General features: G+C 44.9%; 1 protein-coding gene across 3 annotated transcripts in view; it reads right to left on the bottom strand.

Moving 5' to 3' along the window:
• Positions 1 to 25873, bottom strand: part of LOC120941569 (cytochrome P450 2C29-like) — a 47637-nt gene that overhangs the window by 9760 nt on the left and 12004 nt on the right. For 2 of the 3 annotated variants that reach the window (XM_040355049.1, XM_040355047.1), the window contains exons 4-8: positions 25232 to 25372; positions 12913 to 13073; positions 9615 to 9788; positions 6024 to 6038; positions 608 to 749 (exon numbers count right to left, since the gene is read on the bottom strand). In XM_040355049.1, the coding sequence (XP_040210983.1) occupies positions 608 to 749; positions 6024 to 6038; positions 9615 to 9788; positions 12913 to 13073; positions 25232 to 25372 (633 nt within the window). The remainder of the gene's footprint in view (positions 1 to 607; positions 750 to 6023; positions 6039 to 9614; positions 9789 to 12912; positions 13074 to 25231; positions 25373 to 25873) is intronic. The other variant, XM_040355048.1, reaches the window with a different exon arrangement.

Below are 25873 nucleotides of genomic sequence, written 5' to 3'. Positions count from 1 at the left end.
CGTCATTTGTTTTGACTGTAACGTAAATTGCGTCCAGCGGCATTCACGGACGACTTACGCAAACGACGTTAAATTTTCAAATTTCGACACGGGATCGACGGCCATACTTAACATTGAGTACGCCACCTAGGGGGCATGTTTATCTTTACGCCGCGTATCGCTTACGGAAACGATGTTAAAACACTACGGCGGGCAAGCGTACGTTAGAGAATCGGCGTGACTAGTCATTTGCATATTCTACGCTGACCGTCGTATCTTAGGCATGTTTAAGTGTATCTCAGTTTGAGAATACACTTAAACATAGGATCGGACTTACGTCGGCGTATCTGCCGATAGGCCGGCGTAAATTATTTTGAGAATATGGCCCTATATTCTTATTATTCCTTACACGTTAGCCCTGAAGAAGAAGGGGAAGTCCATTCCCCATTTTCTCCCGAATCTTCTCCATTCCCTCAAAACGCTGACATTTCTGTTTAATAAGCAGTTTAAACAATCTTTCAAACAGGGAACCATTTCTTACCAGGTGCTCCTAACTACATATCCAAAAAAAACGAAAAAAATGATCATCCCGCATTCTGCAAGGGGCAAGGGTTAATTGTGATCTTACCCTGGACATCCGGATAGTGAGCCAAAACCACCAGGCAGAACTTTGAGGTGGAAGTAGTAGACTCAGAACCTCCTCCCAGTAGCCCCACTACAATATTCAGGAGACTCAAGTCACAGAAATCAGGGTCTTCTTCATGCTCAACCTAAAGAGACGGGGGAATGTCAGGTGAAATGAGGAACAAACATAAGCCAAATGCTACATCACGGTTACTGCAAGGATATTGAAGTTGCTATATATATATATATATATATATATATATATATATATATATATATATATATATATATATATATATATATATATATATATATATATATATATTAGTGCTGTCAAGCGATTAAAATTTCTAATCGCGATTAATCGCATTAATGTCATAGTTAACTCACGATTAATCGCGCGATTCAGGAGGTTCACCCTTAAAAACATTTTTTTTTTTGTTTTCTTATTTTTTTTATTTTTTTTTATAATATTAAATTGTGTTTTTTTATTTTTTTACATTTTGATCACTTTTATTGCTGTCACAAGGAATGTAAACATCCCTTGTGACAGCAATAGGTGGTGACAGGTACTCTTTATGGAGGGATCGGGGTCTAAAAGACCTCCGAGCCCTCCTTTGCACTTCAAAGTATTCAGATCGCCGAAAACGGCGATTCTGAATACTGTGTACTTTTTTAAATCCGGCGCCATTGGCAGCCGAGAAACCCGGAAGTGACGTCATGACGCCGCTTCCGTGGTTTCAATGCGGAGACTGAATCAAAGCCGTTTACGGCTTAGTGACTTCCTTACTGGTCACTTCCCCCTTCCCACCCAGACCAATTTTGAGCTTTCAGCGCTGATGCATTTTGAATGACAATTGCGCGGTCATGCAACACTTTAACCAAATTATATTTGTATCATTTTTTTCCCACAAATAGAGCTTTCTTTTGGTGGTATTTGATCATCTCTGCGGTTTTTATTTTTTGCGCTATAAACAAAAAAAGACCGAAAATTTGGAAAAAAACACAATATTTTTTTACTTTTTGTTATAATATTATCCCAATTAAAAAAAAAAATATATATATATTTTCCTCAGTTTAGGCCGATACGTATTCTTCTACATATTTTTGGTAAAAAAAAATCGCAATAAGCGTATATTGATTGGTTTGCGCAAAAGTTATAGCGCCTACAAAATATGGGATTTTTTTTTCTTTTTTTACTAATAATGGCAGCGATCTGCGATTTTTGTCAGGCCTGCGATATTGCGGCGGACATATCGGACACTTTTGACACTATTTTGGGACCATTCACATTTATACAGCGAACAGTGCTATAAATATGCACTGATTACTGTATAAATGTGACTGGCAGGCAAGGGGTTAACACTAGGGGGCGAGGAAGGGGTTAAATGTATTCCCTGGGAGTGATTCTTAGGCTGCATTCACACCTGAGCATTTTGTCGCCTGAAGCGCGACGCCCCAAAAGCTAGAGGGGAAAAAATACATTATTCTCTATGGAGATGGTTCACATCTCCACTCCAAAACGCCTGACGCCGAACGCCTGAAGCCCAAACAAGTTCTGGACCCTTTTTTGTCGCTCGAATTTGGGCGTTTGGGCGTTTTACATTGGTAACCCTAGACCTGTAAAAAATCGCGGTAAAAAACACTGCGTTTTGTCGCATCAAATCGCGGTAAAAAACGCAGCAAAACGCTACGCTCAGGTGTGAATGCAGCCTTACTGTGGGGGAAGGATACTGACTGGGGGAGGTGACCGATCTGTGTCTCTATGTACAAGGGACACACCATCGGTCTCCTCTCTCCCTGACAGGACGTGGAGCTCTGTGATTACACACACACAGCTCCACGTCCTTGCTCTGTCACTGCCGATCGCGGGTACCTGGCGGACATCGCGGACACCAGGCACGCGCATCGGCATCATGTGAAACCCTGGGCACAGTTTTTCCCCGCTGTGCGCCCTCAGCGGCGTGCGTGGGGAATGTAAATAGAAGTACGTCCAGGGACATCCTCCCGGCAGTTGAGAGCCGCGCTGTGGACGTCTTTCGTCTACCGCGCGGGTCTCAAGTGGTTAAAATGAACAGAAGAGAAATCCAAATCAAAATTGATACTTGGTGTGACCACCTTTTGCCTTTAAATCAGCAGTTCTTCTAGGTACACTTGCACACAGAGCGGACGGGCGTTCGCCAGCCGTCCGGCTAATTGTATCTCTATTGCTGTTTTTATCCATGAGCCTTCTTTATTCTCGGTAACCGCTGACTTCCCTGCACGATACCTGGCTCAATACAAGCACCCAGTTTTCCATCTACTATCCCTGTGTACCTACTGTTACGGAAAGTTCCAGTTTAAAGGCACTGGCTGGGGTTTGCAGCCGCAAGCTCATCTTGCTTGCCGTGTGGTAAGCATAGGTGTGCGCAGCCTATTGCATTAGGGTGTGCACCCCAAAGCTCAAACACACACTACCGATCACTCACCGTGTTCATTCAGAAAGGGAAGGGGCTGATAAATACATATTTGCTGGTCCTTTCCCTCACTCATCCTAAAACATCTCCGCAGCAACATCCGGCGGAAGCAGAGGGAAGCAGGAGGTGCTGCAGAGGGAAGGAGTGGGGAGCCAGGGCGGTAGGGGGAATCTGTGCTGCACAGAATAATTACAGTGTGCCTGGGCACACCCGGCACACCCTGTGCGCACGCCTATGGTGGTAAGCATGCAATCTCTACAGTGCTAGCACTTTTTGGTGGTGGAAATTAATTATTGAAGTCACTTATTTATTTAAGAATCTGCTGAATTCAACTTCACTGTTTGATTCCTGTTTTACATTGGACTTATCATTTGACTTTCTTTTGATCATTTTGCACATCAAGGTTCAATTGAATCCAGACACTTGTTACTACTCAATTGTGGTTTACACAGATCACTGTTTATGTGGGGTATATTTTATAGGTTGGGTCAACGCGGCTACATATCTTTTCATTTGTCTACTAGTGTGTATTTCCACTGTATAGCTGCTGCTTACAGTAATTTTGGTGTAATTTTTTAGCTAGCGCGGTAATATTTTCCTTTTTATTTTTACACTTGCACACAGTTTTTGAAGGAACTCGGAAGGTAGGTTATTCCAAACATCTTGGAGAACTAAGCACAGATCTTCTGTGAATGTCGGCTGCCTCAAATCCTTCTGTCTCTTCACATAATCCCAGACAGACCTCCATAGTGGCAAGATCAGGGCTGTGTGGGGGCCAAACCATTAATTCCAGGGCTCCTTGTTCTTGTTAAAGATCTCCTTGTTAAAGCGGATGTGCCACTAAAAAAATATGTTAAAAGCCAGCAGCTACAAATACTGCAGCTGCTGACTTTTAATATTAGGACACTTACCTGTCCTGGAGTCCAGCGGTGATCGCAGCAGATGACGAGCCGATCGCTCGTCACCCTGCTGCTCCCCCCTCCATCCACGGTGAGGGAACCAGAAAGTGAAGCGCTCCGGCTTCACTGCCCGGTTCCCTACGGCGCATGTGCGAGTCGCGCTGCGCCCGCCGATTGGCTCCCGCTGTGTGCTGGGAGCCGAGTGTTCCCAGCATACAACGGGGGACGGACGGGATGCCAGGAAAAAACCCGGCTTTTGCCCGTGTCGTTTGGCCGGAAGTGGGTGCAAATACCTGTCTGTAGACAGGTATCTGCACCCCCCTCCCCCTTGAAAGGTGTCAAATGTGACACCGGAGGGGGGGAGGGTGCCGATCAGCGCGACTTCACTTTGGAGATCCGCTTTAAGACTTCTTGTTCTACCAAATATAGTTCTTAATGACATTGGCTGTATGTTTGGGATCATTGTCCTGCTGCAGAATACATTTGGGGCCAATCGCACACCTTCCTGATGGTATGGCATCATGGAGAAGTATCTGCCTGTATTTCTCAGCATTGAGGACGCCATTTATTCTGACAAAATCTCCAACTCTATTTGTAGAAGTGAATCCCCCAAACTTGCATGGAACCTCCACCATGCTTCACTGCCTGCAGACAGTCATTATTATACCCCTCTCCAGCCCTTAGCCAACAAACTGCCTCCTGCTACAGCCAAATATTTAAAATTTTTAGTTATCAGTTCAGAGTACCTGCTGCCGTTTTTCTGTACTCCAGTTCCTAGGTTTTCGTGCATAGTTGAGTTGCTTAGCCTTGTTTCCATGTAGGAGGTATGGCTTTTTAGCCCATATTCCATGTAGACTGTGACAGACTCACCCGGGACAGAGGCTTTTGGAGGGGACTAAATGCTGGCCTCTTGCCTTGCGATCATGGGCCCTGGCATTTGGGGGAACGGTGCTCTTTGTGAGCTGTATGCCTGGGGACCCTGTATATGCCATTAGAGTGACTGATTCATACTGTTGGGACATACAGTGTAAGGAGATGCTAATGCCATCCCCTCCAGCCATCTGTCTGTTCTCTGTGCTAATTAACCCGGCTATTGTGTGAAGATGTCCGGTGTTTACACTTATGATAATGTTCATTGTATAGCAGGTGAGCGAGGAGACGTGACGTCTACCCTGAAATGTCATATCTATGAGTCGCCTAGTCTGGGTAAATGATTAGTTAATTAGCTCATGTTAATTTATGTTCTGGTTACCTCCTCTTTAAACTGTATATAAGGTTGTATTCTTGGTTCTATTAAACACTCCATGTTCAGCAGACAAACAAGTCTCATCTCGTTGTGTGCTTGTGAGCAGCTGGAATATCTGATATCTATATCCAGACTGATAGGAAGCGGTATATGACGGAAGCACTCAAGCGGAGTGTGGGACGTTCTGTTACATAGACCATATCAGGCCAGACTTCTGCAGACAGTAGATGGGTGTACCTGGGTCCCACTGGTTTGCACCAGTTATGTGCTGATGGCACTGCTGGACATCATCCGAAGGAAGGAAAGTGGAAGGGAAGTAAGCATGACGTGTCTTTCATCTGCTGCATTAAGTTTCCTTGGCCGACCACTGTGCTTACGGTCCTCAATGTCGCCCATTTCTTTACGATTCTTCAAAAGAGCTTGAACAGCACATCTTGAAACCCCATTCTGCTTTGAAATCTTTGGAGAGACCTTGGGGATGCAGTATGACCATCTTGTGTCTTGTTTCTGTCCTCAGTCTTGCCATGGTTTACGACATGTGACATGAAACGGTCTTCCACAATCTCACCTAAGTAGCAGAGTTTGGCTGTTCTTCACCCAGTTTTAAGCCTCCCAACAGTGGTTTCTGTTTCAGTTAATGACCGTTTCAGCCTACATATGACATTGATGATCATTAGCACCTGGTATAATTGGTTAATCATAAACTTCACTCTAATCTCTACAAAATCCCTGACTTTGTGCAAGTTTAGAAACTGATTTGAAGCCAAGTGTAGTCACACCAAATATTGATTTGAGTTAGATTTGTTTCTGTTCCCTCACTTTGCATTCTGTAAACTGGTAAAAACAAACAAACAATTAAAATATATTTTTGACAGCATTCTTAGGCCCCATACTCACGAGCAAACATGTCTGCTGAAACTGGCCCGCAGGCCAGTTTCAGCAGACATGTTTGGTCGTGTGTGGGCGCGAGCGGGCCGAATTCCAGCAAACATTTGCCCGCCGGGCCTTTTCCCAGCGGACAAATATTCCTGGACTTGTTTTAAAACAGTCCGCTGGAATCCTGCCCGCTCGGACATGTACGGTCGTCAGTACAGACCTACTGTACATGTCCAGGCGCCCGCCGTCCCTCGCATGCGTCGAATGACTTCGACGCATGCGTGGAAGCATTTTAAAGGCGGGCCGCCCACGTCGCCGCGTCATTGTCGCGGCGACACCGCGTCATCGACGCGGCGACACCGCGGACACGCCCCGCGTATTGTTTACGCGCGGACTTCTGTACGATGGTGTGTACAACCATCGTACAGAAGCCCTCTGGCAGACATGTATGGTGAAAACGGTCCGACGGACCGCTTTCACCATACATGTTTGGTCGTGAGTACCCGGCCTTACTTTACAGCATTTCCTCGCACCTGCCTAGATTTTTTAGCCAGTGGCTGTAGTTCTTCAGTAGAGCAAAGAAAGGACTCACTGCCCACCAGGTTAGTATTAATCAGCTTTTTTGCATGGTACTTTAAAAAAAATGGGGGCCAGGTTGCATTAAAATGAGGAGGAAAAGAAAGGAAAAGAAAATTAGGATAGGAGAGGAAGAGGACTAAGAAGAAAGAAACGATGGGATGAAAGACAAGGAATAAAAAGGAAGATGAGAGGAAAGAAAATGTATAGGAGGGGGTAGTGGAGAAGGAGGAGAAGAGTGTGGGGCAGATCCTCAAAGATCTGCACCGGCGCAGAGTATCTGAGATACGCTACGCCGCCGTAACTTACCTGGCTTTGGTCTGAATCCAGAAAGAATTTGCGCCGTAAGTTACGGCGGCGTAGTGTATTTCTCGCAGCGTAAGGGCGCGGAATTCAAATGCGGCGAGTAGGGGGCGTGTTTCATTTAAATGAACCGCGTCCCCGCGCCGAACGAACTGCGCATGCCCCGTCCATCAAAACTCCCAGGGTGCATTGCTCCAAATGACGTCGCAAGGACGTCATTGTTTTCGTCCAGCCCCATTCACGGACGACTTCCGCAAACGCAATTTTCAAAATGATACGCGGGAACGACGGCCATACTTAACATTGAGTACGCCACCAGATAGCAGCTTTAACTATACGCCGGAAAAAGCCGAACGGAAACAACGTAAAAGAATGCGACGGCCGCTCGTACGTTCGTGGATCGTCGGAAAAAGCAAATTTGCATACTCAACGCGGATTACGACGTGAACGCCACCCAGCGGCCGCCGGAAAATTGCATCTTAGATCCGATGGCGTACTAAGGCGTACGCCTGTCGGATCTAACACAGATGCCGTCGTATCTTGTTTGGTGGATACCAAGACAAAGATACGATGCGCAAAATTTGAAATTACGCGGCGTATCAACAGATACGCCGGCGTAATTTCTTTGAGGATCTGCCCCTGTGTGTGTGTTTGTGTGGTCTGAGGCCCCGTACACACGACCGAACATGTCTGCTGAAACTGGTCCGCGGACCAGTTTCAGCAGACATGTTCGGTCGTGTGTAGGCCCGAGCAGACAGGATTCCAGCGTACATTTGCCCGCCGGGCCTTTTTCCAGCGGGCAAATATTTCTGAACATGTTTTAAAACATGCCTGCTGGAATCCTGCCCGTCGGACATGTTCGGTCGTCTGTACAGACCTACCGTACATGTCCGAGCGGCCGCCATCCCTCGCATGCGTCGAATGACTTTGACGCATGCGTGAAATCATTGAACTGGCAGGGCCGCGGCCGCGTCATCGTCGCGGCGACGGTGCGCCCCCCCGCGTATTGTTTACGCGCGGATTTCTGTATGATGGTGAGTACAGCCATCATACAGAAATCCCCGGGCAGACATGTACGGTGAAAACGGTCCGGCGGACCGGTTTCATTGTACATGTATGCTCGTCTGTACAAGGCCTAAGAGAGGGCTTCAGGAGAGGAGCAGAATAGAAATCATAGGTTTGGGGAGAAATGAGGAGGGGGTAGAAGGGAGAAACATGAGGCGGACAGGATAGGGGAGAAGAAAGGGAATGGCAGAATCCAGGAGAGAAGAAAGACTAATCAGAGGAGTAAAGAGGAAAGGAGGGGAGAAGGAAGGAAAGAGAGGAGAAAAGAGGGCAGAACAGAGAACAAAAGGCAGAGGAAAAGAAAGTGAAGGGCGGGGAGGAAGGAAGGAATGTTGAGGAGAGAAGAAAGGAAGGGAGAAAAGGAGACAGGAGAGAAGAAAGGAAGAGAGAAAAGGAGAGAGGAGAGAAGAAAGGAAGAGAGAAAACGAGGAGAGGAGAGAAAAAAGGAAGGGATAAAAGGAGAGAGAAGAAGAGAGAAGAAAGGAAGGGAGAAAAGGGGAGAGGAGAGAAGAAAGGAAGGGAGGGAGAAAAGGAGAGGAGAGAAGAAAGGGAAAGAGGAGAGAAGAGGGGAGAAGAAATGAAGGGAGAAAAGGAGAGAGGAGAAGAAAGGAAGAGAGAAAAGGGGAGAGGAGAGAAGAAAGGAAGGGAGAAAAGGGGAGAGGAGAGAAGAAAGGAAGAGAGAAAAGGAGAGAGGATAGAAGAAAGAAAGGGAGAAAAGGAGAGAGGAGAGGAGAAAGGAAGGGAGAAAAGGAGAGGAGAGAAGAAAGGAAGGGAGAAAATGAGAGAGGAGAGAAGAAAGGAAGGGAGAAAAGGAAAGGTGATGAGAGAGGAGCAAAAGAAGGCAGATAAGAGGAGAAAAAAGGGGAGAGGAGAGAAAAAGGGCAGCAGAGAGAAGAGAAGAAGAGGAGAGAGGGGAAAAAAATAAAGTAAAAGAAAGAATAATAAAATGGGCCATTGCACTCTAATGTAACGCATTGTAGTCCATTGTATGCTACACAGATAGCTACCTAAAACTGGAATTTTAGTTAGAGTCTAAGGCTGCATTCACACCTGAGCGTTTTGTCGCCTGAAGAGCGACGCCCCAAAACGCTAGAGGGGAATAAATACATTATTCTCTATGGAGATGGTTCACATCTCCACTACAAAACGCCTGACGCGGAACGCCTGAAGCCCAAACAAGTTCTGGACCCTTTTTTGTCGCTCGAATTGAGCGTATTTGGGAGTTTTACATTGGTGACCCTAGACCTGTACAAAATCGCGGTAAAAAACGCAGTGTTTTGTCGCGGCAAATCGCGCTAAAAAACGCTGCGTTGTGTCGCCACAAACCGTGGTAAAAACCGCCGCAAAACGCTACGCTCAGGTGTGAATGCAGCCTAAGACCTGTACATGGTTATTGAGTAGCAGAGGCCTAAACTCGGCTTTGGATAGAGATGCTGAGAGCAGTCATAGGTGAACATACTATCTATTGTTCTCGGTTTATTCACCATTAGTATATCTGGCAGGGTGGGCTGAGCAATTCTGTTTCTCACTGGCTGGATAAGACCAATGTTTAGCAATGATAATTAATATGATGAGATTGAGTGTATGTACCTCTTTTATCTTCAGCAAAAAATAATCAATAAAATCTCGGGGGGCCTCAGGCTTCAGGGTGCATTTGTGCTCCTTAATGTAATCCAGCACAAAGTTCTGCAGGTAGAAGTTTTCCTTAAAGACAGCCTTTGGTACTAATGGTAGTTTGAGGAGGAATGGGAAGACATTGCAGACCTGACCGGTGGAGACAGAAGGGGAAAACACTTAGAAGTCTATTTATAAAACAGGAATTGTTAAAAGTAAAGTGTATACATTGAGGCATGATGCCAAACATACTGTACTTAAAAATTAATTTGGGGTTTACACATACTTTAACCTCAGTCAAAACTCTAAACCTAACCATTAAACTCTGGTTAATTCCTAAACATTAAAATCATATATTAACACCCGATCAAAAAAGAGAATTTAATGTATATGCTGCATCGAAACTATATTTATAGTATAATTATGGGACTTTTAAGGCATAGCATCTAGTAGAAAAACAACATTTATTTCATTCAGTTAAACAGTTAGACAATATTGGTCCATACAGTAGCAGACTGTACCTATGCGAAAAAATACAAATGTACAATCCCAATCGCATTCTGCGATCCACCGACCAAAATCTGCTCCAGATGCCCAAAGCCAGATACAAATCCAAAGGGGAAAGAAGATTTGCGTTCCAAGGCCCCAGGCTATGGAACGCTTTACCAACCAGCATTCGGTTGGAGGAGAACCACTTGGCCTTCAGAAGTAAGATCAAAACTCATCTCTTTTGATCTCAAAGGAGAAAGGAACAACAAGCGCCCAGAGGCGATTTAGTTCGCATGTGCTGCGCTATATAAGTTTCTCACTCACTCACTCACTCACTCACTCACTCAGACTATACTAAAATATACTACAATTGTAAAACAATCGATCCAAAATACTGTGATAATTGCATAGAATAGTGATTCGAGCTCAACAAATTTCTTGGACATGGTCCTCTTCATCAGAAGCCATCAGTGTAGACTTTTAGCCAGATTCAGAAAGCACTTACGCCGAGGTATCTACTGATACGCCGCGTAAGTGCACGGATGCGCCGTCGTATCTATGCGCCTGATTCAGCAAGTTAGATACGCCTGAATTTTGGCTTCATACGACCGACGTAAGTATCCTACGCCGTCGTATCTTGTGCGCATATTTATGCTGGCCGCAAGGGGCGCTTCCATTGATTTACGCATCGAATATGCAAATGACCGAGATACGCCGATTCACGAACGTACTTGCGCCCGTCGCATGAGTATACGCCGTTTACGTAAGGCGTACGTCTTGCCTTAAGTTAAAACACCTATAGGAAGGCGCAACCCATGCAAAGGTATGGACGACGGAACAGCCGTCGGATTTTACGTCGTTTACGTAGTACTACGTGAATAGGGCTGGGCGTAGGTTACGTTCAGTGATTCGACGTATCTTAAGCGTTCGATCCGACGTGATTCTGAGCATGCGCACTGGGAAGCGTCCACGGGACGGCGCATGCACCGTTCGTTCGGCCCTTCATTTGCATGGGGTCACGGTTAATTTAAATGTATCACTCCCACTACCTTCCTACTTTGAATTAGGCGGGCTTACGTCGGCCAATTTACGTTACGCTGGCGCAACGTAGGGAGCGAGTGCTTTGTGAATACTGCTCTTGCCTCTCAGAGTTACGGCGGCGTAGCGCATATGAGATGCGCTACACCGGCACAAAGATGCGCCGATCTACCTGAATCTGGCCCTTTATGTTTATGTTTTAGTGATATATAGAAAAAATATAACAGAAATTCACACACTGTGTAATAGCATTTCCCAGGGGATTTCCGCATGTGGGCCTGGACAATTTCTATTCATTGAGAGAGAGAGAGATCGGTTTGTGGGACCCCTGGGAGATGCGAGTCCAATGAATAGGAATTGTCCAGGCCCACATGCGGAAGTCCCTGGGAAATGCTATTACACAGTGTGTTAAATTTTGTTATATTTTTTCTATATACATCAGTAAAACTTGTCATTTCATGTAGATGGCACAAATAAAGTCTACATTGATAGCTCCTGATGAAGAGGACCATGTCCAAGAAACGTGTTGAGCTTGAATGACTATTATATGCAATTATCACAGTACTTGGGATAGATTGTTTTTACAATTGTAGTATATTTTAGTATAGTCTGCTACTGTATGGACCAATATTGTCTAATTTTAACTGAATAAAAAAAAAAATGTTATTTTTCTACTAAATGCTATGCCTAAAAGTCCCATAATTATACTATAAATATAGTTTCAATGCATACATTAGCACCCAAAATTCTAATGCCGGGTACACACGAGAGGATTTATCTGCAGGTACGGTCCACCGGACCGTATCCGCGGATAAATCCTCTCGAGGATTTCCGCGGATTTTGATCCGATGGAGTGTACTCACCATCGGATCGAAATCCGCGGCGAAATCCCATCGCGATGACGTGTCGCGCCGTCGCCGCGATGATGACGCGGCGACGTGCGCGACGCTGTCATATAAGGAATTCCACGCATGTGTCGAATCATTACGACGCATGCGGGGGATTCATTCGGACGGATTGATCCGGTGAGTCTGTACAGACCAGCGGATCAATTCGTTGGGATGGATTCAAGCGGATAGATTTTAAAGCATGTCTTATGCCGGGTACAGATGAGAGGATTGATCCGCAGATACGGTCCGCCGGACCGTATCCGCGGATAAATCCTCTCGAGGATTTCCGCGGATTTGGATCCGATGGAGTGTACTCACCATCAGATCGAAATCCGCGCCGAAATCCCATCGCGATGACGTGTCGTGCCGTCGCCGCGATGATGACGCAGCGACGTGCGCGACGCTGTCATATAAGGAATTCCACGCATGCGTCGAATCATTACGACGCATGCGGGGGATTCATTCGGACGGATTGATCCGGTGAGTCTGTACAGACCAGCGGATCAATCCATTGGGATGGATTCAAGCGGATAGATTTTAAAGCATGTCTTAAAATTTGTATCCGCTGGAAATCCATCCCCGGGGATAAAAATCAGCGGAAACAGATCCGCTGGATTGTACACACCAGGGGATCTATCCGCTGGAGCCGGTCCGCGGATCAATTCCAGCGGATGGATCCTCTCGTGTGTACGGGGCCTAAGGCTAGTATATCATTGCATTACCTAGAAACAGTTTACGTTACAATTCAATATTTTTTGACAAATAAGTAATTCAAGAAAACGACATACATGGAAGTACTAGTGTAATTCACTATCCACTATACAAGGGAGACAAACCCCCCACTGATGAAAACCTACTGCATACATCCGGGATGTAATATTCCTATTGTGACGGGCCGTGTGAGATATCAGATCTTGTAACTTTGGGTCTTTGTAGTCAAAATGTTCTCCAAACAACACAGAACTGATAATATTTGCAAGAGCGCTGGACAGAATCATAAATGGATTGAATGGTTTTCCTGAAATAAAAAAAGGGGGGGGGGGGAAACAGCTAAAACAAAGATTGGTTTTACAATTTCTTTAAATTTATGAGATTGCAAAAAAAATGGTTTAAGCCAAATTCCAGCCAAAATAACAAGAAAAATATAAATAAATAGACAAAAATGAAAAAAAAAAAGCTGATTTTTATGCACTTTAAATCCAAAGCTGCCTCTTTTCAGTACCCCTTTTACATCACTAGATATGTCTTAAAGGGGTTGTAAAGGATTTTTTTCCCCCTAAATAGCTTCCTTTACCTTAGTACAGTCCAGAACAGTACAATTTTTACAGACGTGGTTAGCCATGCTATATTCTGGTATCAAAGGTGTATATAGAGGGCGCTGAACCACATTTAGTGTTAATAGCACACAATGAAAATGTATCCCCTATACCCTGTTTCTCCGAAAATAAGCCCTACCCCGAAAATAAGACCTAGCGTGAGTTTCTGAGATGGTTGCAATATAAGCCCTACCCCAAAAATAAGCCCTAGTTACAGTCCTTGTAAAAACATGTAATCCGTTCTGTAAAAAGATTATATAATGTGTGTCTCCCTTTTGTAACTTTATTGTGGAAAATACCTTATTTACAGCACTGCTGGGCACTCACGTGACCTGCCGGAGCTCTTCTCCTCTCCTCCCGGCTGATGTCAGCTGTTTTTTTTTTCAATAAAACTTTATTAAGCCCCTACCCACTGCAGTACTCAAAGTGGGGCTGATGTAATTGGGGATCTTGACCCCTCCCTCTGCAGTATTTGGAGTAGGGAAGAAGAGCTCCAGCGGGTCACGTGAGCGGCAAGCGGCACTGTAAATAAGGTATTTTCCACAATAATGTTACACAATGAGACACACTGCACATGATATTATCTTTTTACAGAACGGATTACATCATTTTATAAGGTCTTTAAACAAAGGTTTATTTTTGGGATTACAGAATTTCACAATGCTGACTCCAGAGCTGACAGGGGGAGAAACTTTTTTGTACATACCATAAATAAATAAGACATCCCCTGAAAATAAGCCCTAGTGTGTTTTTTGTAGCCAGAATTAATATAAGACCCGGTCTTATTTTCGGGGAAACACGGTAGTTGTGCAGATAAGGAAATTATACCAATAATAACTTCAATATAAACAAAAAATCTATATTAATAAATACTAAATGATTACAGTGCTACAACAAAATAGCAGATACGCCGTCGTAAGTCCGATTGGCCGCCGTCGTATCTATGCGCCTGATTCATAGAATCAGTTACCCATAGATTTGGCCAAGATACAAGTCTCCTACGCCGTCGTATCTTAGGGTGCATATTTACGCTGGCCGCTAGGTGGCGCTTCCGTTGATTTCCGCGTTGAATATGTTAATGAGCAAGATACGCCGATTCACGAACGTACGTACGCCCGTTGCAATTAGTTACACCGTTTACGTAAGACATACGCCGGCGTAAAGATAAAGCTGGTCTCTAGGTGGCGCAGCCCATGCAAGGTATGGACGTCGGAACAAGCGTATCTTTTTACGTCGTTTACGTAAGTCGTACGCGAATAGGGCTGTGCGTAAGTTACGTTCACGTCGTAGGCAATGTTCGACGTTTCTTAGGCATTCTATCCGACGCATACGCACTGGGATACGTCCACGGACGGCGCATGCGCCGTTCATTCAAAACGTCATTTACGTGGGGTCATGCTTTATTTACATAAAACACGCCCACCTCTTCACAATTTGAATTAGGCGCGCTTATGCCGGCACATTTACGATACGCCGCCGTAACTTAGGAAGCTAGGGCCAGATTCACAAAAGGGATATGACGGCGTATCTCCTGATACGCCGTCGTATCTCTGTTTCTATCTATGCGACTGATTCATAGAATCAGTTACGCATAGATATCCATAAGATCCGACAGGTGTAATTGTTTTACACTGTCGGATCTTAGGATGCAGTACCGCGGCCGCCGCTGGGGGGAGTTTGCGTCGTAAACCAGCGTCAGGTATGGAAATTAGGAGTTACGGCGATCCACAACGGATTTTCGCGTTCGCTACGTCGCCGCTAGTCTAGTTTCCCGTTACAAAGTTAGTCGTCGTTTTGGGTGCCCTAACTTTAGTCAGCAAACGTATTGCTGTCTAAAGTATGGCCGTCGTTCCCGCGTCGAAATTTAAAAATGAACGTCGTTTGCGTAAGCCGTCCGGGAATACGGAATTACGCTACGCGTGTTGCCGTTCGAAAAAATGACGTCACGGCGCGCAAAGCACAACGGGAATTGCGCAACTGAGCATGCGCAGTAGGTCCGGCGCGGGAGCACGCCTAATTTAAATGGCACACGCCCATTTGAATTGGCCCGCATTGCGCCGGAGGCCGCCGGCGTAGTTTTCATCGCAAGTGCTCTGTGAATCAGGCACTTGTGATGAAAACTTGCGGCGGTGTAACGTATCTACGTATCTACGATACGTTACGCCGCCGCTCACCTACGTGAATCTGGCCCCAAGTGCTTTGTGAATACAGCACTTGCCTCTCTAAGTTGCGGCGGCGTAGCGTAAATACGATACGCTACGCCCGCTCAATGTAACGCCGCCCTACGTGAATCTGGGCCTAAGTGTCTCTTTGACATATAGTCCCAATCTGTGAGTAACAGTGAAATTGTTAATCCAATCTTCTTAACCACTGTAATCTTGTTTAAGTGATAATGCCACCACCACACTTAGTGTTTCTTCTTTCACCCAAAAACGTGCTGAAGAAAATGGATGCGCTTACCAGAAGTATTTGACTACTTTACCGAAAAATATAGTCAAATAAAGCTTTAGCAGGATTGTGCCTGCACACATGCTGACAGGAAAATGACTCGTTTAACCTCATTTCCAGCAAGATGTATATAAAAAACAGAAGGAAAATCCAATAGTGTAATAATGTTTTATTTGTTAAAATACATGAAAAAAAGGGGAAAGCCAAATGGCCTCTTACTTTAAAAGTGCCTCCCGGCACTGGGGCTGCAGACACGTCACCGCTGTAATGCGGTTAGTAGTTGGGGCGGCTGGATCTGTTGCCACCTCCGTGGGGAACACACAGGTTCCCGGCTGCTAGCTCCACAGGTTGGAGAGGACGTCACGTGACCAGGCACCGCCGCCGACGTACGTTTCGTTGGTTAACATCTTCAGGGGGCGTTATATTCTGGTATCACATATTTTGGATACTTGGCTTGAATACAGCAGCAGCACTTGAGTCTGATTCATTTCATCTTGCTTTTTTTAGGTAATTTGGGCCACAACACCTTGTTATCCAGAGAATAAAAAAAAAGAAAGCCCTCAACATTGCACAAATTGGCAAGTGGAAGACGATGTGATTAAAACAAGTAGGTGGAAGACTTCTGGCTTACGCTACTTTTGCCTATTGGAACGCGTGTCGGCTCCCATGTGAGCTGGAGTGCCGGCGTCTCTATAGAGAATATTGCCAGACTATTCTGGGTGCTGGGACGGGCACCATAAATTGTGAGTGTGATATTTTAGATTTGCATTTGTTTAATTAAACGGCATCACCCTATGAGATCTTTCTTCAGAAAATGTGGATTTGAGAACCATCATGAGTATATAACACCCAGCATGGTTGATGGTATAATACACAGCGGGGCTGTGTTATAAGCCCTCATTGACCTCCCTTGGCATAAGCTTAGGGAGTCAACAACTTCTGGTGAGTTTGTACTTTATAGGGGACACGAGTGGACACTTGGGAGTGGATCTTGAAGTAAAACTGCACAGAGCACGCACTACAGTTTTTTTTGTTTTGTTTTTAACAAGAATTGCACAACATCCTTTTGTACTTTTTTGGCACAATAGCACTTTAAATTTGGACTGTTTATAATAAATACTGGATACTTTGGCACTTTTTTTCAGAACTACAGCACTTTCATTTTGACTGACTTGTGGATTGTAATGAGGAGTTATGCACTTCTTATGCCGCGTACACACGGCCGGAGTTTTCAATGGAAAAAGTCTGATGGTAGCTTTTCATCGGATATTCCGACCGTGAATATGCCCCATTGGACTTTTTCCATCGGAAATTCTGACAGACTTAGATAGTTCTCTATTTTTCCGTCGGAATTCCGACGGAGTTTTGGTCGGTCAAAAGTCCGGCCGTGTGTACAGGGCATAAATGTGTTTTTTTACTAGAGTTGGTAGGGCAAGCACAGCTTTTTTCTTTTATACCCTTTCTTTTTATACTCTTTTATACATTAAAGCAGCAGCTACCCTAATTCATATTTATTTTTTTAGAGCCGAACTCGGGTCCAGAACTATCTATTTTCCTACCCACCATATCTATTTATTTATGTGTTTTTTTTTTTTTTATACATTTACATATTCAAATTCATTATTTTTTTTATAAAATGTTCATTGTTTTGACTTTCTTTAATTTATATATTTTCTTCCTGTTAAGATTGTCCTTGTCCAAGTCAAGTAAAAACAGGTAGCGACAGCAAGGTTATAACTAAAAAGCTTACAAGCCATCAGATCCATGGACTACTTTGATCGATACATTGAATATTGCATTGTATATCGCTGTGTGTTGTGGTAGTTAAAGTGGAGGCTCACCCTTTAAAAACATTTCTGACTTCACACGGAGTCGCGCCATCCTACCGACAGAATGCCGGTGTTTTTTTTTTTTCCTCAGCACATACCTCTTAATCCCGATTTTCACCTCACGGCAATCCCGCGGGAGTGGGCATTCCCAAACACTGCCTGTGATTGACAGGCTTCCGAACGGCGCATACTGCGCGCCACAGGTTGCCGACAGAACCCGAACGTCGGTGCGCAGGCACCGTATAGAGCCGCACCGACTTTCGTTTTTTTTTGGGCAACCTGTGACGTGCACTATGCGCCATTCGGAAGCCTGTCAGTCACAGGCAGTGCTTGGGAACGCCCACTCCCGCGGGATTGCTGTGAGGTGAAAATCAAGATTAAGAGGTATGTGCTGATAAAAAAACAAACCACCGACATTCTGTCGGTAGGATGGCGCGACTCTGTGTGATGTCAGAATTTTTTTTGAGGGTGAACCTCCACTTTAAGGTACCCATTTTGAAATTATCAATGCTCCCTGCTCATACCACTGCTTGTGGAAGACAATTCCACATTCTTACCGCTCTGACAATAAAGAACCCTCTATGCAGTTTAAGGTTAAATCGCTTCTCTTCTAATTTTACTGAATGGCCGCGTGTCTTTTTACATTCCCTTTCACTGAAATTTTTTTTCCCTGTGCTAGGGTCGCCAGTACGATTTTTGTACATTGATATCATATCCCCCCTCAAGCGTCTCCTCTCCAGAGAAGAAAAGTTCAATGCTTGTGGTATTTCCCCATAGCTGAGGTCCTCCATTTATTAGCTTTGTAGCTCTTTTCTGGACTCTCTCCACCTCAAGCACATCCCTCCCGAGGACTAGTGCCCAGAACTGGATGTCATACTCCAGATGTGGCCAGACCAGAGTCTTGTAGAGTGGGTGAATCCCCTTTTTAATGCATGCCAATATTCTGTTGGCTTTGCTTGCAGTAGCTTGTCATTGCATGCTATTGCCGAGCCTGTCATCTACTAGGACCCCCAGATCCTTTTCCATCCTATATTGACCCAGAGGTTCTCCCCCTAGCAAGTAACTTGCATTCATATTTTTGGCACCCAAATCCATTACTTTACATTAAACCTCATTTTTAATGTAGTTGCCCACCCCATTAATTTGTTTAGGACTTCTTGCAAGGTTTCCCCATCCTGCGTAGAAGTTATTGCCCTGCTTAACTTTGTATCATCCGCAAATACTGATTGAGCTGTTTATCTTATCCTCCAGATTGTTTATGAATAAATTAAACAGGATTGGTCCCAGGACAGATCCCTGGGGGACCCCACTTTCCGCACTAGACCATTTATCACCACCCTCTGAACTCGCCCTTGTAGCCAGTTTTCAATACAGTTTCAGTCCATGCCGGTGATCTGCCGTGCTGGTTCCAGGTGTCCTGGAAGTTCCAGCGCATGCGCAAACTGATGCGCTGAGCTGGTTCCAGCTATCGGGAAAGTTCCTTCAAGCACTGCGCAGGTGCAAACTTGCTGACGGAAATTCCCGAACCGCGGCCGGCATCCAGGGCGACGTGGATTTTGAGGTAAGTGGCCAGTCGGCCTCACGTCCTCGCTGCGCTCGGCCTCCTGGCTCTTTTTTTAACATCCTCCAATCCACGGGGATGTTAAAGAATGAGCCTGGATGCCGGGCGAGGTTCGGGGATTTCCGTCGGGAAGTTTGCGCCTGCGCAGTCAGTGAAGGAACTTCCCCCACAGTGGAACATTGAGGACAATACACCGGCAGACCTTAGTTTGTAACATAAAGATTTGTGGGGAACTGTATTAAATGGATTTTGCAAAGCCAGATACACCAAATCCACAGGCCTTCCTTTATATAGACGCAAGCTCACTTCTTCATAGAAGGTTAATAGATTGGTTTGGCATGAACGATTCTTCATGAATCCATGCTGATTACCACTAATGATACTGTTCTCATTACTAAAATCTTGTATATAGGAAAAACAAAAGGGCTTTGGGACTTTGAGTGAAGCATGCAAAAAGGAGGCAAAAATGCACTGTGTGTCTGTAAAGAATTTATTTTATATAACAATACAGATAAATACATACACAATGCAAGTATAAAATATACATAAATACATGGGGTACATTCATATATATATATATACAGGGTGGGCCATTTATATGGATACACCTTAATAAAATGGGAATGGTTGGTGATATTAACTTCCTGTTTGTGGCACATTAGTATATGTGAGGGGGGGAAACTTTTCAAGATGGGTGGTGACCATGGCGGCCATTTTGAAGTTGGCCATTTTGAATCCAACTTTTGTTTTTTCAATAGGAAGAGGGTCATGTGACACATCAAACTTATTCGAAACTTCACAAGAAAAACAATGATGTGCTTGGTTTTAACGTAACTTTATTCTTTCATGAGTTCCTGAGGAAGTCACGTGTAGTGACGAATACGCGTAAGAGTACACCAAGAGGTACCGGAGGATGACGTTGGCGAACTACTTCCCCCTTTCTATATGCCTGATTTTATCTTGAGCTATGTGAGTACCCTTATGTAGTCTTTCTGTTGAATAAACTTTTTTAAAACGGTATCACACTATTGGTGCTTTATCCCTCTGGGTGCGAGTCATTGGCAATCCTGAGACGTGACTACCAAGAGGGACCTGCGTTTGTGTGAATTACAGTCCATTCGGATAACCACCCATACAGATACGATTAGAAAGTGTGTTTTGGATCTATATGCAGCAGTAAGATAAGGGAACATCCTCACTCACCTGAAGGGATCACTGGATATCCATCCTTTCTTCACGCTATATGTTGGGATCTACACCAGCACTTTTAATTTTGGACTTTGATCATTATTCAAGTTTCCGTTCTTATCATACCATTAAGCTCTGCTGCATGGACTTTTTAGCTTATTCCAATCACTTGGGTGTTGTGTTATGCACATTGTATATCTTTATTTGCATTATTTATCACTTATTTTATTATTTATTTCACTTTACCTCAGAAGATCTCATGAAGTTATATTTTTTTAGCACTTTTGTTTAGAATTGATACACCTTTGTTAGTCAGTCCACTGATCATTTTCTGATGCCTTTTTTGTTTGTACTGTTTTAACCACAGACAGATCATCTTATACTTCCTCTACACACCTTTCCCATCCCCCACTCACAGCACAGCACTACCTTCTCTTTTTTGCTAATATTTTATGGTCTGATACACCTTTCAGTGCTGCAGCTGTATCCCCTCCCCTCCCCCCCACTTCTTGGTAGCCCGGTAATACCCACTCCTTCACATTATGGTTATATGTGGTTGAAGTGTACCTGGGGGGAGAGTGTGCGAAATTGTGGGTGCACAGTTTATTTTTTTTTTTTAAAGGATGCAGTGAGGTGCTATGAAATGGGGTAGCTCTTGAATTGACTGTCAGCAACAAGCTATAATAAAAAATAAAAAAAGAGAGAGGAAAACCACATTTAATTAAAAAGTAGCCAGCGGCTAGTGTTTGTGAACAGAAACAGGCCATGAGAAAAGTCAAGCCAGCAAGAATCAGGATATATGCCCCATGAAAAAACACATGCAGCCTGTGATGACTGTAGTGCATGCAGATGGGCATAGGCTGTAAAAAAGCTGCAAAAGCTGCAAGACACTATTAGCGATGAAGATTAAAACCCCTCCCACCCCAAATTCCCCCAAGATACGCAATATTTTGCTACCTTCAAGACAGTCAACAAGAGTTTACATCTACTATAACACACTAAACTCTATTAGTATCACTCCTTAAAGGGGTTGTAAAGGTACAATTTTTTCCTCCTAAATATCTTCCTTTACCTTAGTGCAGTCCTCCTTCACTTACCTCATCCTTCCATTTTGCTTTTAAATGTCCTTATTTCTTCTGAGAAATCCTCACTTCCTGTTCTTCTGTCTGTAACTCCACACAGTAATGCAAGACTTTCTCCCTGGTGTGGAGTGTTGTGCTCGCCCCCTCCCTTGGACTACAGGAGAGTCAGGACACCCACTAACACACAGCTCCTTTCTCTATCTGCAACGTAGAGAGCGTCCTGACTCTCCTGTAGTCCAAGGGGGGGGGGGCGAGCACAACACTCCACACCAGGGAGAAAGCCTCGCATTACTGTGTGGAGTTACAGACAGAAGAAGAGGAACTGAGTATTTCTCAGAAGAAATAAAGACATTTAAAGGGGTTGTAAAGGAAAAAATATTTTCCCTAAATAGCTTCCTTTACCTTAGTGCAGTCCTCCTTCACTTACCTCATCCTTCCATTTTGCTTTTAAATGTCCTTATTTCTTCTGAGAAATCCTCACTTCCTGTTCTTTATCCACACCAGGGAGAAAGCCTCGCATTATTGTGTGGAGTTACAGACAGAAGAACAGGAAGTGAGGATTTCTCAGAAGAAATAAGGACATTTAAAAGCAAAATGGAAGGATGAGGTAAGTGAAGGAGAACTGCACTAAGGTAAAGGAAGCTATTTAGGGAAAAAAATGTTTTCCTTTACAACCCCTTTAAATGTCCTTATTTCTTCTGAGAAATACTCAGTTCCTCTTCTTCTGTCTGTAACTCCACACAGTAATGAAAGGCTTTCTCCCTAATTCTCCCTTTACGAAAAAAAAATTGTAAGCTTTCCCTATGACAATATAACTGTTGGTAACCCAACCTTTTTCAGTGAGGGGACTGGTTTATCCAAAAGCCCCCTTAATACCCCATGACCCGATTTAAATGATTTAGGCAGAGGTTAAAAAAATGGCTTATATTGGTTAATAGACAGATTAATAATATGCAACTACGTAATTATTGCTAAATTCAATAAGTAAAGCCTTCTCTGTTTGCAAAGATTTGTGGCAGGCCTAATATACCAATTCCAGTTTCCAATATTCACCCAACTGGACATAGGGGGCACCAAACACCAGGGCATATGCATACCTCCCAACTTTCTGAGATGCAAATGAGGAACACCTATCGGCAAAAGTATGCAGCCATAGGACACACCCCTTGCCACGACCCCTTAAAGGAGAATTGTACAAAAACATACGATTGGTTAAGTGCATTTTTACCACTACTATTCCTTTATATTGGCTCTTGGAATTTAAAAATTCAGCAATTTAGAAATCAGATGAAAGGTTTAGCACTGGAAAACACTTTTTGGTAGATAAAAAGTGCATTTTATATACATCTATATAGAACAGACCAAAATGAGGGACAAATGAGGAGAATGAGGGACAGAGGGACATTGCTCCAAATCAGGGACAGTCCCTCAAAATCAGGGACAGTTGGGAGGTATGCATATGTTTGCCTTTACGGTTCCTACATGGCAACACATTTCACATAAGTAGCAGACAGAAGGACCCAGATTCTCGTAGATGGGCGTAAAACTGCGGCGGCGTAACGTATGTCATTTACGTTACGCCGCCGCAAGTTTTACAGGCAAGTGCTTTATTCACAAAGAACTTGCCTGTAAAGTTGCGGCGGCGTAGCGTAAATCCCCCGGCGCAAGCCCGCCTAATTCAAATGAGCCGGGTAGTGGGCGTAGAGCATTTAAATTAGGCGCGTTCCCACGCCGAGCGTACTACGCATGCGCCGTCCCTAAAATTTCCCGACGTGCATTGCACTAAATGACGTCGCAAGGACGTCATTGGTTTCGACGTGAACGTAAATGGCGTCCAGCCCCATTCACGGACGACTTGCGCAAACGACGTAAATTTTTAAATTTCGACGCAGGAACGACGGCCATACTTAACATTGGTTGCCCCTCATATAGCAGGGGCAACTTTACGCGTCGCATATCTAACGTAAACGTCGTAACTTCATTGCGTCGTCCGCGCGTACGTTCGGGAATTCGCGTATTTTGCTAATTTGCATACTCGACGGGGAAACCGACGGAGGCGACACCTAGCGGCGGAAAATAAATGCATTTAAGATCCGACAGCGTAAGAGCCTTACGCCTGTCGGATCTAATGGATATCTATGCGTAACTGATTCTAAGAATCAGTCGCATAGATACGACGGCCCAGATTAGGACTTACGACGGCGTACATTGCGTTGCGCCATCGTAAGGTGTCCAGTTTCAGAAGTCCTGATGCAGTGCTACGTTCTACGCCAATCTTACCTTCAAGTTTCTGACCAACCAGTCCTTCTAACTGTATATGTATTTTTTCTGTGTTGTAGTGAACTGCATCCGTTTATTATTCTCTCTCAGTATATTGACATCTAGTGGCGGTTTAGGGCCACTACAACTTGTTTAATTTGACTTGCTATGCCCCTCTGTTCCGTCCCCCTCTTTGGCTTAGTGCTACTTAGTTCAGACTCTCCCTGTTTCTTCCATGCTCCCTCAATCGGTGTTAGTTCTTCTCGTATTTCGGCAGAAGTTACGTTCACAACACTGGCCCAGATTCAAGAAGCACTTGCGCCCGCGCAACCATAGTTGCGCGGCGCAAGTGCTTACTTGCTCCAGTGTAACGAGTGCTCCTGATTCAGGAACCTCGTTACACCGAATGCAGCCTAGGATGTGACAAACATAAGCCTCCTTATGCCTTCACATCCCAGGCTGCATTCTTGCGTTGGTCGCTAGGGGGCGCGGCCTTTGTGATCGGCGTGTAGTATGCAAATTGCATACTACCACCGATTCACAAAAGTTGCGCGGGCCCTGCGTACGCAAGGTACGGAGTTTCCGTACGGCGCCTTTAGCATAAGGTTGCTCCTGCTAATAGCAGGCGCAGCCAATGCTAAAGTATAGCTGCGCATCCCGCTCGCGACGTTCAAATTTCACGTCGTTTACGTAAGTGAACCGTGAATGGCGCTGGACGCCATTCACGTTCACTTACAAGCAAATGACGTCCTTGCGACGTCATTTGCCGCAATGCACGTCGGGAAAGTTTCCCGACGGAGCATGCGCTGTTCGCTCGGCGTGGAAGCGCGCCTAATTTAAATGATTCCCGCCCCCGGCGGGATCATTTACATTAGGCAGCCTTGCGCCCGGCTGCTTAGCATATTGCCCGCGCAATTTACGGAGCAACTGCTCCGTGAATCGCGGGCAAAGCGCAATATTTGCGTGGGCGCAGAGAAAAAAATTTGCTCTTTGCCCACGCAAATATTGCGCGATTCTACTTGAATCTGGGCCACTGAATTTAAAAATCAAGCAGATTGGTACCACTCGCTCCTCCACTATACAGCTAGTGTTGTAATGCTGAAGGTGCTATCATTCCCAGCTGCAAGCCTCAAATCACATTAGATGGACAATAAGAGCCGGTTTACACTGGGGCGGTACGACTTCGGGGGCGACTCGGCAAGGCGTCCTGAAGACGACTTCATAGACGACTTGCAAAATGACTTCTGTATAGAAGTCAATGCAAGACGCCCCGAGTCGCCCCCAAAGTCGTACAAGAACCTTTTTCTAAGTCGGAGTGACTTGTGTCGCTCCTATTAGAACGGTTCTATTGAATAGAATGGGACGCGACTTGTCAGACGGCTGAGTCGCCCCAGTGTGAACCGGCTCTCAGGTCCCATGTTATGTTTTCTTACCATGTGAGCTTCTATTTTTTTATACTCAGTTTCAAAATAAATAAAAATAATTTCTCCCACCTTCCGTCTCAGACACCGCGTGGGTGAGATAAGTCGCCTCCTCAAGCACCCGGGATTCCATGGTCTTCTTCCCCATCCAGAAGTTCCTCAGAGAGGAGATGGTGAATCGGCGCAAGGGACGCCACCGGGGGCCGTTAATAGCTGCAGAGAATAATCATCAGCTTCACAAATGCATCACAAAAAGAAGAAAAAAAGCAAATGGAAAATTAATAAAAGCTTAAAGCGGAGGTTCACCCAAAAAACAAGTATATAACATTACATTCTGTATACCTCAAACATGTACAGTATGCTGTTTTTTTTTGGGGGGGTGTACATACGATATTATCGCTATTTTTCACCTGGCTTCCGGGTACTCGCTCCCGCGGGAGTAGGCGTTCCTATGCAGTGGCGCAATTTCCTCTGGGACTTAGCCCAGATGATTGACGTGCCTGGCAAAAACTTCCCCCCGGCGGATAAGGCGCGTCACGAGTTTCCGTAACTAGCCGAACTGCGAGTCGGCTCTATACGGCGCCTGCGCAGTCAGCTATACACGGCTTCTAGTCGGTGCGCAGGCGCCATATAGCGCCGTATAGAGCTGACTCGCAGTTCGGCTAGTTTCGGAAACTTGTGACGTGCCTTATCCGCCGGGGGGAAGTTTTTGTC

Source organism: Rana temporaria, chromosome 5, assembly GCF_905171775.1.
Source record: "Rana temporaria chromosome 5, aRanTem1.1, whole genome shotgun sequence".
NCBI classification, from domain to species: Eukaryota; Metazoa; Chordata; class Amphibia; order Anura; family Ranidae; genus Rana; species Rana temporaria.
The sequence above is the reverse complement of the archived record's forward strand: the minus strand, read 5'-3'. Positions and strand labels throughout refer to the sequence as shown.